We start from the raw sequence: 16,500 nt of genomic DNA, 5'->3' as shown, positions 1-16,500 counted from the left end.
AAGACCCTGTATGTCAGACACTCTATGGGCAGTCTTTGTTCCTGCCTCCAACCCCACCACTTCTCTCATCAGCCACCTGGGACTTACAGCACCTTTGTTGAATTCTGAGCTTTCTCCACTACAGTCTGCAGCTGCATGATTCAGCCCGTTGACACCAGTTGCTACCTGATTCACTTGGAGAACAAACACCACACAAACACAGAAGGATGTTTCTCAATTCCCAAAAAACAAAACCAAAGGAAGGCATGGTTCAATAAAAAATAGAACTCTGCAATAATTTCCTCTGCACCTGAATTTCTTCCATACTTTCCGCAAGCCCTGCCTACACATCACAAACCCCTGGTGTCAGTCCTCGCCCTGCGTGGTGACACACTACAAGCTCTACACTGATATTTTCCTCTCCTGGGCACTTTCCAGCCCAGACCAGCTGCCCCTAAACTCTTCCCACGTTCCCTGACCTCTCTCGACCTCCCTTTCCCCAGTGCAGCCCAGTCTGGCATGGCCCCACAGCAGGGCCCACTACAGGGTGCAGCAGAGCTCTGAGCACTCACCCCACAGCCCCAGACCCTCTGAAGGGCACAGCAGCTCCTCGGGGGTGGAGAGGGCTGAGCCCCAGGGCTGGGGGGCATCTGTGGCACAAGGCCTGAGGAGATCCCCTTGTATGATGGAAATGCTGCTATGGAGGCCAGCTCTGTCACACAAGTGCCCATTGCCTGTCCTTGCCTGCGGTCACAGGTCTGCCACACAGCAGGACTCTAACCAAGCTTGAAGAGCACTCAGGTCTTCCACCAACCCAAGGGTTCAGAAGCAAAGCATAGAAATGGGAAGAGAGCAGCTCGGGAAAGACCAAGCGCTGGTGATCCCTGGCGCTGCTGCTGTGCCAGGACTCTTTTCTTCTTCCCCTTCGAACACAGGCACTGCTCCCGGCAGCTGCAGAGAAGGTCTTGGAGGAAGGGCCTTGGAAAAACAAGTCACTGCAGGACCCTTTATTTTGTTTAAGCACACAGAAGGAACAGCTCATTTGCACAGCCTCCAGGGCACAGAAAAGCTGGATAGACTGTGAATTAGAAACAAGTGGAAGAAAGACATTTTTTGTGGAAAGCATTCAGACAAGTAAAACAAAGAAAAAAAAAATAAAATCAACTTAAAAAAACACACATGAAGACAGGGAGGTCCTGTAATGAGATGTGAGTAATATGCAGAAGACAAAAGGAAATTTATTCCTTATGAAAACATCCAGTCATTAGTGGTATCAGGGCATTCTTGATCTCATGGTTTCTCATGCTGTAGATGAGGGGGTTCATGGCTGGAGGCACCACCGAGTACAGAACTGACACCAGCAGGTCCAGGGTTATGGAGGAGATGGAGGGGGGCTTCAGGTAGGCAAAAATGCCAGTGCTTGCAAACAAGGAGACCACAGCCAGGTGAGGGAGGCACGTGGAAAAGGCTTTGTGCCAACCCTGCTCGGAGGGGATCCTCAGCACGGCCCTGAAGATCTGCCCATAGGACAGCACAATGAAAACAAAACACCCAAAGACTAAACAGGCACTAACCACAAGTACCCCAACTTCCCTGAGGTAGGCATCTGAGCAGGAGAGCTTGAGGATCTGGGGGATTTCACAGAAGAACTGGTCCACAGAATTGCCTTGGCAGAGAGGTAGTGAAAATGTATTGGCAGTGTGCAGTACAGCGTTGAGGAACCCACTGCCCCAGGCAGCTGCTGCCATGTGGACACAAGCTCTGCTGCCCAGGAGGGTCCCGTAGTGCAGGGGTTTGCAGATGGCAACGTAGCGGTCATAGGCCATGACAGTGAGAAGAAAATACTCTGCTGACATCAAAAAGACTAACAGAAAGACCTGTGCAGCACATCCTGGGTAGGAGATGGCCCTGGTATTCCAAAGGGAATTGGCCATGGATTTGGGGACAGTGGTGGAGATGGAGCCAAGGTCAAGAAGGGCGAGGTTAAGGAGGAAGAAGTACATGGGTGCGTGGAGGCGGTGGTCACAGGCTATGGCAGTGATGATGAGGCCGTTTCCCAGGAGGGCAGCCAGGTAGATGCCCAGGAAGAGCCAGAAGTGCAAGAGCTGCAGCTCCCGCATGTCTGCAAACGCCAGGAGGAGGAACTGGGTGATGGAGCTGCTGTTGGACATTTTCATCCTCTGGGAATGGGGTGCTGTCAAAGTAGAAAAAAGACAGTGAAGAGTCAGGGCATTGTTCTCTGAGCAATATCAAAGCCATTTCCCATAGTCCCTCCCACTCTCACACACACAGACCCTTTTCCTTTTCTAGGAGACCTTCCTTCAGGTCTGTGGCTGGAGCCCTGCTTGGTGCTGGCCGAGTGTGCAATGAAGAGCAGGGCCTCTGCCCATGGGCTCTTGAAAAGCTAGCCCTGCTCTGCAGCAGTGGGTTCATGGGATTGGTGCGGGCAGAGGCCAGTCTGGTGTTTGACTTTGTCAGCTGAAACCACTCCTAACCCAGAAGAGCTTGTCAGCATCTGCACTCCCAGTGCTCAGGAACCAGGAAGGTAAAAGAAGTTTAAAAGTTCTAGGTTTTTTTACAGCTGCCCATATGGCCCCTGCGGAGTTTTCTTAGATCTCGGGAACCTTCAGCATTTCTGCTGCACTCTGGGAGAACAGCGTGAGCCAGGCAAGGCAAGAGGATTGCCTGTGGCTTAGTGCAGAGAGAGGGGGAGCTGCTCTGTCCTTCTGTCTAGTTCCCCATTTCACTGTGCTTGCACCTTTCTGAGATGGAGGGTGATCACACTCCCATGTTTTACACTGAAAAGCCACCAGACACTGCTGAGAGCAGAGACATCCACCGCAGACCACCAAATGTCTCCCCCTTTCTCAAAGTCTCAGCACCCTGCTTCTAGCCAAAGACACACCAGGCTCATTTCACCAACCCAAGAGCATTTCCTCAGTCCTAGCACCTCTGTGCTTCTCCATGGGGCTTTCAGATCACAGAAAGCTGCTCTGAGACAGGTTGGCATCCTGCAGGGCAGCTAACAGCTTGGAAGGACAGTCTGAGGTGATAGCCCAGTGACCTGATGTGATGGCATCTCTGTAAGGGAGAATCAGCTCATTCCCCAGCCCCGCAGACACCATTGAGCATAACCCTCAGATTACAGGAAAGCTGGGACACTTGTTCCCGTGGACACAGCTGCATGACAGGACCCACAAGATCAGTGTGTGACTCTGCAGCTGAAACTCCCATCCCCACAGAGCCTGATGACAGCAGCAAGAAAATGACAGTAACACAGACAGGTGGAGAACCAAAGAAAAAAGCAGAGATCGACTGGCTCAGAGAGGCAAGGGGAGAGGCAGCTGGGCACTCAGGATAGAGTTACCCTTACCCAGCTGTGCATGCCACCTCCCAGACACCAGCACAGCCAGGCAGTTGTTCTCAGTCCCTGTGCTCTACCTCAGGAGGCTCCTCTCAGACTTACTGATCACTCCAAGTTACAGCTCAGGAGTCTCAGGGACTTGCTGAAAGCATGACAGCTCCTTTTCCATTTCTCCCAAAAATTCCCCCAGAGTAGGAAACTGAAAACACAGACTCAGGGAAGATCCTTAAGATATAGTAGTCCATGCTTCAACATTCCCCTTGAAAAGTGTCCTTGGAAATATCCTGAGAGTGATCTGGAGCCGTGAGCAGCCCTGAACCACACAGCACCCTCTTGTCAGCAGAAGGACCCTGCCCCGCTGCAAGTTGTTTCTTCCACCCACAGCTTCTCCCATATCTGCTGTTACAGTTCCCCAGGCAGGCTGAGTACTTACCCTGACCGGTGGCAGAGTCCCTGCCCCAGCACACAGCCCCCCACGGTGCAGGGACCCTGCTCAGAAGGACAGCCCTGGGCACCCCTGGCTGCACACCCACCTTCACACTCTGCAGCCATCCCCAGGTGAAGGCAGCTGACATGCCCTGTCCCTCTGAGGGTGCAGCAGGGAAGCTGTGCTCCAAAGCATGGCCTTTTTCTCTACACTGCAGACACTGTGAGAGTCCCTCTGACAGATCCCATAGGCTGTGGGATGTGTCAGCTTTAGGAGGTCATTCCAGGAACCACAGCTGCATTGCCCTGCTGCCAGAGACTTACCCTGTGAAGGGCTGTCAAGATTTTTCTCCAGGTCAGCTCTCCTCTCTCCTCCCACCTCAGACTGCCTTCAACCTCCCTCTCCCTTCCCTCCTCTCCCCTCGGTGCCTGCAGGCAGTGCCCTCAGCCCTGCTGCGCTTTGCAGAGGAGCTGCTCCTGGGCAGAGCTGTCTCTCTGCAGTGCTGCCTGCTTGCCATGAGCTCCCTCCAGCCCAGGAGCCCAGCCCAGCTCAGCAGCAGAGGACCAGCCCAAGGCAGCCCTTTCTCTGCCCCCTCTGGGCTCCCTCCAGGTGTCCCTGGGGCTCCAGGGGAACCTGCTGGGAAACAGGCTGAAGCAATCAGTGATGATCCTTCCCTCAGCTACAGAGAGATGCTTCTTTCAGCAGTGACATTTCTCCCATCTGAAAGAGTGAGGTCTAAGAATCACCTTTTCATTGTTAGGGAGGGAAGTCTACCCTGCCGGCGCCAGTTGGGAGGCCATGTCTACCCCACCCGCACGGTTAGGGAGGCCAGGTGTACCTTGCCCTTGCCGGTACGGAGGCCAGGTCTACTCCGCCCGCGCGGTTAGGGAGGCCTGGTCTACCCTGCCCCCGATGTTAGGGAGGCCATGTCTACCCAGCCCGCGCTGATGGGGAGGCCAGGTCTACCATGCCTGCGTTGTTAGGGAGGAGGTCTAACCCACCAGCTCCAGTCGGGAGGCCAGGTCTACCCCACCCGCGCAGTTAGAGAAGCCAGGTCTACCCCGCCCACTCGGCTAGGGAGACCAGGTCTACCCTGACCTTTCTGGCTCGGAGGACAGCTCTACCCCACCCACTCGGCTAGGGAGGCCAGGTCTACCCTGACCTTACCCATAAGGAAGCCACCTCTACCCCCCTCGCATGTTTAGGGAGGCCTGATCTACCCGGCCTGCATGGATAGGGAGGCCAGGTATACCCCACCGGCGCCGGTCGGGAGGCCAGGTTTACCCTGCCCTCGCGGTTAGGGAGGTCAGGTCTATCCCTACCTTGCTGGTAGGGAGGCCAGCTCTACCCCACCCGCGCAGTTAGGGAGGCCTAGTCTACCCCACCCGCGTGGGTAGGGAGACAGGTCTCCATTCATGTCCTTCTGCTCTCAACCCCTGACAATTCTTTCTCCCTTGTCCTCCACACACCTAATGATGCTATGAAGAAAACACATGCCACTCATGTCCACTGCCTGGCTGGATTGCAGGCTTACCTCAGCCAGGGACTTTCTCAGGGGTACCTTGTGTTCCTGGAGATTGACACAAGGTCCTGCACAGTCACCTCAGGCAGCAAACTCCTCTCATGCAAGCCTGGCATGGCCCTGGCCTGTTTTTCTCAGGTGTTGGGAACTGCAGGGCTTGTTGTCTTTGTGAGCATCTCATTTCATCATTACCCTGACACCTGTCATCCTTCCCAGCAAGTTTTTTGCTCTGAAGAAAGGCCTTCGCATACGTGGGGCTCCAGGGTGCTTAGTTCCAGTTTTCCGCATGTGAGAAGTCTTTGGTGAGTGGCTGCAAACCAAATGTGCATCCATGCCCTCACAGCAAGGGACACAGGCAGGAGGATCTGGAGCCCCTGATTCCATCACAGAGCTTCTGAGGGAACCACTGTGGCGACATGGTGGGTCAGGTTGCACAATTTTGGGTACTGTGAAGGATAGAGACAGGTCCTTTCGGAGACACTGGGGGATGGTTGGGAAAGGTGGGAGAATGAGGCTGGGGCATGGCCTCTGTAAAGGATGGGGCAACTCGAACACATATGGTGGGGTAGACAACAGGTTGTGCAATCATTACTGGGTTAGGAACAGATGACGCACCACTGATGGTGACATGAAGGTGGGAGTTAGAACCACTCAGTCAGGGTGAGGACGTGGACAAAGTCTTCTGTAGGTAACCTGAGGAAGTCTCCAGATCAGCAAACCTTGCCCTCACTGGACAGGCAAAGTGACTGGGTCCAACAGCCCCATTGGGTCCTGGAGAGTCTCAGGGTCGACTTCTTATCACAGCAGCCAGGTGGGCCAGGAGGCTGAGTCAGGGCTGGTCAGGGACATTAAAGTGTCAGCCTTGGCTGCAGTGACCGTGAAGTAGTTGCGTCATGGTTCTGAAGGGAACTGAAGCCAGAGAGTAGCAGAGCTCAGGTTTGGGATCCCAGAGAAGCAGACCTTGGCCTGCTCAGGGCTCTGGTGGGAATACAGGGATTGTATTAGGAGACTGAAAGCTCCCCCAAAGTTCAAGCTAGCAAGGGATGTCAAGGGCAACAAGATGAGCCACTACTGCTTCCTTAAGAGTTGAAAACCAAAGAAAAGTAAAGTGGGCCACTACTGGATTTAGAAAGAGTAAATGCAGGTAGGTCTGACGTACACTATGACTTCTTTTCTGCTGTCTTTCCCTGCAAGGTCTCCCACGTCTCTGTTGCCCTCAGGCAGGACTCAGACAGGAGGAGAACAGCCAGCAGTGGATGAGGACCAAGTCAGGGGCTACTTGAGCAGACTCACCTCTTTAGATGGCCAGCATCCAAGGGTGCTGAGAGCGCCAGCCAACACCATTGTAAAGACATTCTGCATCATCTTGGAATGGTGATGGAGACTGGGGGAGGTCCCAGACGACTTGCAAAGAACAAGAGAGGCATGCATCTTCCAACAAGTCCCAAAGGACGAGCTGGGGAACTAAAGGCTGTTTCACCTCACTTTGGTGAGGGTGTGTCACAGCCCTTGCCCTTCTGAATCCCATTTCTGGGAACCTGAAAGGGAGAGTGACTTGAATTAGCAAGGGTAGGTCATGCCTGGCCATCCTAGCATCTTTCTGTGATGAACAGGACTGCTTTTCTAGATGAGAGGAGAGCAGTGTCTATCATTTCCCTGGATTTCAGCAAGGCTTCAACACCATACCCCCTTTATATGCTTGTGCATTGTATCCAATTAAAGGCATTACAGTCTGGATGGCTGGTTGGATGGTGGGGTTTGGAGGGTTGAGGTGAACGAGTGCTTCTCTGCCTGCAGACCAGTGACACCTGGAGAACTGTAAGTGTTCATCCTAGGATCTGTCCTGGTTAATGTCTATACCAATGCCCTGGAGGAACTGACGGAGTGCACTCCTGTCAGGTTTGCAGATGCCACTACAGCATGGAAGAGCCAGTCAAGTTGCTGGAGGGCACTACTGCAATCCAGAAGGATCTAGAGAGGCTGGAGTGTTGTGGTTAATCATAGTAGGCAGCTCAGCCCCACAGAGCCACTTGCTTACTTGACGCCAGTGGGATGGGGGAGAGAATCAGAAGGGTAAAAGTGAAGAAAACTCGTGGGTTGACATAAGGACAGTTTAATAGGTAAAGCAAAGCTGTGCATGAGCGCCAAGCAAAATAAGGAATTCATTCACTCCTTCCCATCGGCAGGCAGATGTTTAGCCATCTTGAGGAAAGCAGGGCTCCATCAGGCGTAACGGTTACTTAGGAAGGCAAACACCATAACTCTTAATGTCCCCCCTTCCTCTTTCTTTCTCCAGTTTTTATTGCTGAGCGTGACATCTAACGGACTGGAATATCCCTTTGGTTAGCTGGGGTCAGCTGTCCCAGCTGTGTCCCCCGCCAAATTCTTGTGCACCCCCAGCCACCTCGCTGGTGGGTTGGTGTGAGAAGCAGAAAAGGCCTCGATGGTGTGCAAGCACTGCTCAGCAGTAACTAACTCATCCCTGTGTTATCAGCACTGTTTTGGTCACAAATCCAAAACACACAGCCCCATATGAGCTGCTATGAAGAAAATTAGCTCCATCCCAGCCAAAAACCAGGACAAGATCCCCCTCTTATTCCATTCTGCTTACTGCATGCTCAGGTCTCACACTACCCAATACAGCCTCAGTAACCATCACCCCCCCTTCCCAACCTCTCATTTAAACACAGATATCATTCCCTTACTCTATGGACCACCCCTGCAAAATGGGCACAAAGTGTCCTTTGAGTTCATTCAGTCCATGGCTTGAGTTCTGTCTGTTACGGTGCTCACTCGGGACAGTGTTGGTCTGCCTGCTGATCCTGACCCGTGAGCTCACAGAAAGCCCATCACCTGTCCCAAGGCAGAGATCCATGCATTCCCATTGCTCTCTCTATCATAAAGGGCATCTCCCCCTCCTTGCCTTACAAGCCTGTCCATCCCTGGCCGCACTCCTGCTGTGTGCTATCTCACACCGTCTCTGCTCTCCACATGAGACTGTCGCTCACTGTAACCACACACAGACGTCTAATTCCTCCTCTTTGTTCAGCACGCTGCGCACATCAGTGCACTGACACTTCAGAGAGGTGCCCAGTAGCGCTGATTTCCCTGAAGGATGCCACAGGACCACAAAACTACAATAGAGGTTTGAAGGGACAGGACTGGACCCACTATTGACCCCTGCAGTGCACCACTGGTGACTGGCCTCCAGCGAGACCTCGTGCCACTGGTCACCATCCTGTGGGCCCGGCCATTCAGCCAGTTTTCAATCCCCCTCACTCTCTGCTCATCCAGCCTCTCCTTCAGCAGCTGCTTTGTCAGGATTTTATGGGAGACAGTGTCGAATGCCTTAGTCATCTACCAAGGCAGCCATTTCATTGGAGAAGTTTATCCGAAGTTTGTCAAATAGCAATGGCATTTCCTTTCATCGGCTGTGCTCTGGGCCTCTGTGGTGTGTTGGTTGGGGTCTGGCACTTGGAGGGCCATGATGTTATGCCATTGTGTAGCCCATAAAGATTTGGCCACCTCAAAAACAGGGAGGATAGGAGGGAAGTGCTACCAATTCTGGACATTGCTTGGTAGCAAAGAAATAATAGTGGGCTCTATCCAACCTCTCCAACCTCCATTGCTCTCAGCTCTGTTTAGTTATGAAATGCAGATGTCAAATGTTTTAAAATAAACTTGTCCTGAGAACAGTTTTGCCATTCAATGTGTTCATAGGTAATGCATTTCAGAAATGACTATATAAATCTCGATTTATGTAGAAGGAGAGAAAGGGTGATCAGCTATCTGTTCTGTGTCAAAGGCCAATAGAGAAAACAATCCTGAGGATTTATAGGAAACCCTCAAAACTCTGAAAATGAAGACTTCTTACACATTTATTATCCTCAGCTCTTTTCTGCATATGTTTCAATATGTACCTATCATCTCCATTGAAGGGTTGATGCAGTTGCCCACACAGGGGTGGCCACTGCCTCCAGGATACCCTGAGGTAGCTGAAGACCTCATGCGGGACCGAGAAATGTGCAGCAGGACCAATGGCAGAACTTCTGGAGCATGAGCTGTTGGACAGGCAGGGTGTGTCAAAGCCTCTTGGCTGAGACAAGTGTTTTCTCTCCCTTGACTAGAAAGGGAAGCCTGGGCAGTTGCACCCAAGGTGCCTAGTGTTAGAGGTGATCACTCTCATCCCACCTTCACCTACAATAGTCACCTGTAATTTTCCAAGCAGGGAATGAAAAACAAGTGTGTCTAGATGATGCGGAGTCTGCTTGAAGACGTTCCTGTAACCCAGATATGTTGGGGTTAGTGCAGATTTGGCTATTTAAAAGGGAACATTTCATTCCCTTTGTCTCTTTGCTCCCCTCTGCGAATCAAGGCAGCTCGTGACTTCAGTGTGTGACACGCTGTGTGCAAAAGAGCGAATATGGAGAAACAAACAAAGTCCAGGACAGGGAATGTTTTGGGAGGTCGTGGGTTCTGTGACTAAACACAAACTGTGTTTTCTGTTGGCCTAAGGTTATCCTCTGTAGGAAGCAGGTTTCAATGGAGGTAATACGGACTTAACACCTAGCTGAAAAATGTCTTTTATTTTTAATTGAACTATGCCTTCCTTGGTTTTCATATGTAGGCAATTGAGAAACACCCTTCTGTGTCTGTGTGCCATCATTCTCCAAGTAACACAGGTGGGAATTGGTGCCCATGGGCTGAAACACACAGCTACAGACTTCAGTGGAGGTAGCTCAGATTGGAACAGGGCTGCTCCAAGTCCCAGGTGGCTGATGAGAGACATGGTAGGTTGGGGGTAGGGATGAAGACTGACCACAGGTTGTGGAACATAAAGGCTCTGGATTTTCATATCTATTCACACTGAATTAGAAGATGCACAGGATCAATATCAGTTAGAGATTGCTGATATCAATTCATGTATAAGCAGAGAAATAAGGTGGAGAAAAAGAAACCCTTTCTTGTTGTTTAGTGGTCATATCATTTCACTTAGATTACACTCCTGAAACTGCTCTTATTAACCACATCAGAATTGAAGACTTAAAAGAAAACTATGGAAAGTAACTTGACTCGTTAGGGTGTTTTGCATGTTAATGAGCCCTCTGGTGCTGACTTCCTGAACTGCAGATCCTGAAAGACCTAAGAAGCCCCTACAGAAGTAAAAGTCAGTAGCAAGCCTCCAAGGTTCCAAGAGTGTTAGTGGGCCCCAGTGAGGGCCATCCCTGAAAAGGCCATGGAGGGAATGACCAGAAAAGGGACGATCCCTGGGAGCTGGTGAAGTAGGAAGTCAGAGGCATGGCTTAGAGGTGGAAAACCAAGCGTGGAATGTAGCTGGGAAAACCCTTGATGTGTTTCACCAAACAGGACAGTCAAGCGCTGACCCCCATCCTCTGGGAAAGGGGATCTGTTACCTCCTACGATGCTTGGGGCTCTTCCAAGGAGCAGTGAGATGTGGGGGTGTGTAATGCTGAGTGCAGGACAGGATCCACAGCGGGTGGGTGAGGAGGCAACAATGCTCTGGGGCTGTAAGAACCTGGTGTCTTCTCATGGGCCTCAGTAGAAGAGACAGCAGCCAGGGTGGAGAAGATAAGGATCTCAATTGTGTTGGCTGGTGGTAGTCTCACCTGCTGCAATGTTCTCAGTCATCCCCATTGCAGGCTGTCCTACACTGTCCTATGCCTCTGATGGTTTCCCAGCAGACTTTACCTATGTCCCCATTTCCCCGCTGCACTCGCACGGTGACATCTCCCAAGCCATACTGATGCCCTTCTGGCCTTACTGGCTGTTGATTCAAACAGAAAGCTGTGGTCAAGCAAGGATTGGTCAAGGCCTGTGAATTGCCCACAACTTGTCTGCCTTCTTCCAATCCTCTCATCATGCTCTTCTCGCACCCAAAGTATCACAGCCCCACACTTGCTTGAATCTTCTGTTTCTCTCTGTATGCCAGCCCTGAAATACCTGTTGTCATTCTGCCACCTCAAAATCAAAACTTAACTTATTTCACTTCAGCAGGATGCCCCGCTACCCCTTCCACTACTTCAAGTCTGCTACCATAGATGCAGAATATTGTGTTGCATATATTTATGTTTTGGAAGATGAATGACTTGGTTTTCGTTCTCTTTTTTTTTTTTTTTTAATAGATACTGATAGTCCTGGGGAAATCACACTAATGCGTACTGAAGGATTCTTGCTATGGTCAGAGCTGTATGTATGGGGGCACATATCAATCAGACCTGCACCTGATGTGAATTACTTCTGTGGGCAGGGAGAAGCTGAGAGCTTCCCCTCATTTGAAAACATGAAGGGAAGGAAGGACAGCATCTTTCAGGATGGAAGGGACCTCAGGAGGTTTCTGGAAAAAACCTGCTGCTCAAAGCAGGGCTAGACCAGATAACTCAGGGCTTTAGCCAAAGACGCCTTGGTCGCTTTCTGGGATAGAGCCCACACAAACTCCCTGGGAAACAGCTCCCAGCATGTGGCTGTGGTTGGAAATGTATTTCTCTATATGTGCACTAACCCCCTTGTTTCAGCCCCTTGCCTCTAGTCCTTGTGTCTTGTGCCATGGACATGAGCCTCACTCAGTCTTCCTGGGAACACTGCAATGCTGCTACATGTTTTGCCCAAGATCTTCCTTTCTCTGGGCTGGACAAGGTCAGCTCCCTCAGCCTCTCCTCACAGGTAAAGTGTTCCTGCCTCGGACCATTACGGGGGCCCTTTGCTAAAGTTGTTCCAGCTTGCCGACAGCTTTCCTATATTGGGATCTGAAATCTGGACACAGTTTTCTGTATAATCCCTTCCCTCAGTCACCTGGCCGTGCTCCTGTTAGTAGAGCCCAGGGTCCTCCTGTCCTTCCTTGCTTCCAAGGCACACGGCTCTGTCCTGTCCATCTCGCTGTCCACCAACACCTTTCCAAAACGCCTCCTTCTAGCCACGCAGCCCCCCACCTGTGCCACTGCCAGGGTTAGTCCCCTGCAGGGACAGAACCTGGCATCTGTCCTTGTGGGATTTCCTGACTTTCATGCCAATGCATGCTCTCCTCTTCCTTGAAGCCTTTCCCTGAGCACAGGGGCCTGGAGACCATTTCAGGAAAGACTCAGGCACAGCAGGCATTCATTCCTTCAGCCCCAGCTGTGCCTGCTGTTATTACATCACCTTCCCCATTCAGCAGCAACCCTTGTACAGCCTTGGTCCCTCAGAAGCGACCAAAGCTCTTCTGTTTGCTTTTGACTTCCTTTGCCACCAGCATCTCCAGGTGAGTTTTTCTTTTCCTACACTCATGCTTCCACAAGAAATGCAATATATAGAAATTCCTGCTTTGTAACTGTCCTTGCTGACACCTCCTGGCAGCTGCTTTGTGGCACCTCTCCTTGTGCTGGCCCAGCCCCACTGCCCAAATGTGGTCTGACAACCCCACTCTGCAGGCACAGCATGGGAGAGGGTAGAGTCAGGGGTGGGAAAGTTCCCCCCATCGTGATCCCTTTGATGGCCTTCAGATCACAGTTCCCCAACGACCCTCCTACTTTTGTAGCTTCCCCAGCACCTGACCACTGTCCTGCTGAAGCCTTGTCCCCTGTGAGGCTTTGCAGACAGCTCTGCTCCAGGGTCTGCCAGTGTCTGGGGAAGGAAAGGGACTGGGCAGGGCTGTCCATTCCCCAAAACCAGCCCTTGGCCCAGCAGGAAGATGGAGATGACCTTACAGCAAGAGTTCCCCCATGCACAAACACACACACACACACACACACACATACACACACAGCTCGCTCTGGCACAGAATCACAGAACCACTGAGGCTGGAAAGCAGCCAGCTTCCACCTTCTCTGTGCTTCCTCTTCATGCTTGATTTTTGTCAGGAGCTCCTTTCTCACCCACACCAGCCTCCTGCAATTTTGCTTGACTTCCTGCATGTCCTGGTGTACTGTTGTGGATCTTGAAGAGGAGATCCTTGACCATCAAACAGCTCTCCCCTCTTCTCTGCAGGACCATATCCCATGGGATACTATCAAGGATGTCTCTTGGCAGACCAAAGCCTGCTCTCCCGAAGTCCTGCTCTTTGCTTTGTTGCCTTCTCTCAGGAACTTCAACTCTACTTTCTCACCCCTGACTATTACACCCCGACCAGCTCTTCCTTGTTCCAAGGATGACATCCAGCAGGACATTCCCCCTCACTGGCTCCTCACTCACCCTTGTTGGGAAGACATTGTCAATGAACTCCAAACACCTCCTGGATGGCTTTTGCCTTGCTGTGTGTCCCCTTCAGCAAATGTTGGGATAGTTTAGGCCTGCCATGAGGACCGGGGCCTGCAAACAGGAGGCTTCTTCCAGTTGTCTGAAGAAGGCCTCATCTACTTCCTCTTCCTCATCAGGGGTGCCGTAGAAGACATTCACCCACCACAGGGTTACCCATGACCTTTCAGCTCTCATCTGACTCATTGTCCATTCCCAGGCAGAGCTCCGCCTGTTCCTGCCGCTCTCTGCCATAAAAGGCAACTTTGCCTCTGGGTCCAGACCTATGGCCTTACCCCTACCAGACCCCCAGGACCCCACAGTTTCTCCAGGAGAGGGGATTTGTAGGGGCCTGCAAGTCCTCATGCTGTTATCTTGTGGGAGACACCCCAATCAAGATGAGCCAGCTGCACGCAAACATGAAAAGCTGACCAAATGGTTCTTCAGTCCATGGGGACCTTGAGAAACTCTGTGGTTCAGCAAATGGAAATCACTTGGAGTTTTACAAGGGGAAGTGGCCAGTCCTGCATAGGTGGGTGTCAGGGGGGTGTGCGGAGAATAACCCCATACATCAGGAGAGGCTGGGACCTGACCGACTGAGAGGTGACCCTGGGCACTACGAGGGATGCCCTATGAGCCAGTCGAGTATGGACACTGAACAAGGCCAGCTACATGCGGGGCCGCGTTAGGAGGAGCGTGGGCTACCCAGACAACCTGAGTTGTCATGCCCCTCAACTCAGCCCTGGTGTGACCCACACACATGGGTGCGTCCCAGGGTGATGCTCCCCGTTTTGGAGAAGTAGGGAGGAACCACAGAGTGTGGAGTGGAGGTCGGCCAAGGTGGGGTTTGGGACCTAGTGCACATGGCCTGTGTGGAGTGGCTGAGGGACCTGGAGTTCTTTGGCCCAGTGGTGTGGAGGCACCAGACGGTGTCAGAGTAGCCCGAGCGTGCTTCCAGGGTGGTTTCAGAGATGGTGGAGGCTTTCTTTGTAGTAAGAGGCAGCATGAGAAAGAACTAGTGCCACAAAGGGAAGCTGAGGAGGCCGAGACTGAACACAAAGAAATGTCCCTCAAAGGGCAGTGCTGTGGTGTAAGAAGTCACCCAGAGGGAGACTGGATCAGCCCAAGGCTTTGTGTTTCAAGGAACAGACCGTGAAGGTGGAGAGACATCAGTGAAGATACAGAAATGCTGGGCTGAGAGCCAGGTGGGAAATCAAGATGGGTGTCTGCCGCCTGAAGGGAAAGAGGTGCAGGCTTTGGGCAGTGTAGGGCAGGCTGCAACAGAGATGGCCAAGGTCTCTGGCAAGGCTGAAATGCCCAAAGTCTTTGTTCGCTTGGCTACGGCAGTTGCCTCTGCCACGGAGGCCTACCAGGAGGAACTATTTTCAGGCTCGGGACTGGGTGAATTTGGAGTGACAATGCTGAAAAGCTTTTTGATGTCACAAAAATGGATTTATTCTTAGAAGAGACTGAGTTCCTACGTACCCATTACTGTAGGGCAGGAGTAACTCCTGCAGAGCCCACAGCAGACCCCCCTGCTCCCTGGAGCACCCTCAGCCAGCACCAACCCGAGCCCATGAAAGGGACCCGCCACAGGTCTTCCTGAAATGGGAGAGGCAATATCAGAGGGATTTCTATGAGAGATGCATCCGGTTTTGCTTAGAGAAGTCTCTTCAAACTTGTCACTGTCTTTTGCCTCTTGGACAGTCCCTCAGGCCCAGGGGGAAGTTGATTTCCAGCTGCAGCTCTATCACTCAGTTCCTCCTTCTGGCATTTGCCAACATGCGGGAGCTGCGTCTCTTGCACTTCTGGCTCTTCCTGGGCATCTACCTGGCTGCCCTCCTGGGAAATGGCCTCACCATCATGCCATTGCGTGCGACCACCACCTCCACATACACATGTACTTCCTCCTCCTCAACCTGTCTTTTCTTGATCTGGGCTCCAACTTCACCACTCTCCCCAAAGCCATCCCAATTCCCTCTAGGACATCAAGGCCATCTCCTACTTGGGATGTGCTGCCCAGGTCTTTCTGTTAGTCTTTTTGATCTCAGCAGAGTGTTTTCTTCTCACTGTCATGGCCTATGACCGCTACGTTGCCATCTGCAAACCCCTGTGCTATGGGACCCTCCTGGGCAGCAGAGCTTGTGTCCACATGGCAGCAGCTGCCTGGGGCTGTGGGTTGCTCAATGCTGTGCTGCACACTGCCAATACATTTTCACTACCATTCTGCAAGGGCAATGCCCTTGACCAGTTCCTGTGTGAAGTCCCTCAGATTCTTAAGCTCTGCTGCTCAGACGCCTACCTCAGGGAAATTCAGCTTCTCGTGTTTAGTGCTTTCATCTTTTTGGGGGTGTTTTGTTTTCATTGTGCTGTCCTATGGGCAGATCTTCAGGGCTGTGCTGAGGATCCACTCTGAGCAGCGATGGCACAAAGCCTTTTCCATGTGCCTCCCCCACCTGGCTGTGGTCTCCTTCTTTATAAGCACTGCCATATTTACCTCCCTGAAGCCCCCCTCCATCTCCTCCCCATCCCTGGACCTGCTGGTGGCAGTTCTGTACTCGGTGGTGCCTCCAGTTGTGAACCCCCTCATCTACAGCATGAGGAATCAGAACCTCAGGGATGCAGCGTGGACACTTACAACTGAAAGTTTTCCAGAAGCTGCAGAGTGTCCATCTTCTTCAGCAATATGACTCATAATGTACCTCATTGCAGGTCCAGCCTTTATGAGTTTTTTGTTGTCACCATTGTTGTTCGGTGAGTTTTTTTCTTTTCTGTTTGTAATTTGTGATAATGTTGTCCACAAAGAAATGTGGATGCCCCACTTCTTCATTATCTACCTCACTAGGGTGGCCCAGTGACTGTGTGAACAGGGAGCTATACTCTTTCTTTAATTAAACAAAAGAAATGTACTCGCAGTGACTTACCTGTCTGACACTCAAGCAACTAAATCCAAACCGAATGTTCTTCCTCATAAGTTCCCTA

General features: G+C 51.8%; 1 protein-coding gene and 1 pseudogene across 1 annotated transcript; one reads left to right on the top strand and one right to left on the bottom strand.

Moving 5' to 3' along the window:
* Positions 1–1,217: 1,217 nt before the first annotated feature.
* On the bottom strand, positions 1,218–2,150 carry LOC138683189 (olfactory receptor 14A16-like). The gene has a single exon (XM_069774721.1). It carries the CDS (start codon positions 2,148–2,150, stop codon positions 1,218–1,220), a length of 933 nt encoding a protein of 310 aa, XP_069630822.1.
* Positions 2,151–15,300: 13,150 nt separating this feature from the next.
* Positions 15,301–16,208, top strand: LOC138683138 (olfactory receptor 14J1-like; annotated as a pseudogene).
* Positions 16,209–16,500: the final 292 nt, after the last annotated feature.

The sequence above is a fragment of the Haliaeetus albicilla genome, chromosome 31 (assembly GCF_947461875.1).
Source record: "Haliaeetus albicilla chromosome 31, bHalAlb1.1, whole genome shotgun sequence".
Classification (NCBI taxonomy): Eukaryota; Metazoa; Chordata; class Aves; order Accipitriformes; family Accipitridae; genus Haliaeetus; species Haliaeetus albicilla.
The sequence above is the reverse complement of the archived record's forward strand: the minus strand, read 5'-3'. Positions and strand labels throughout refer to the sequence as shown.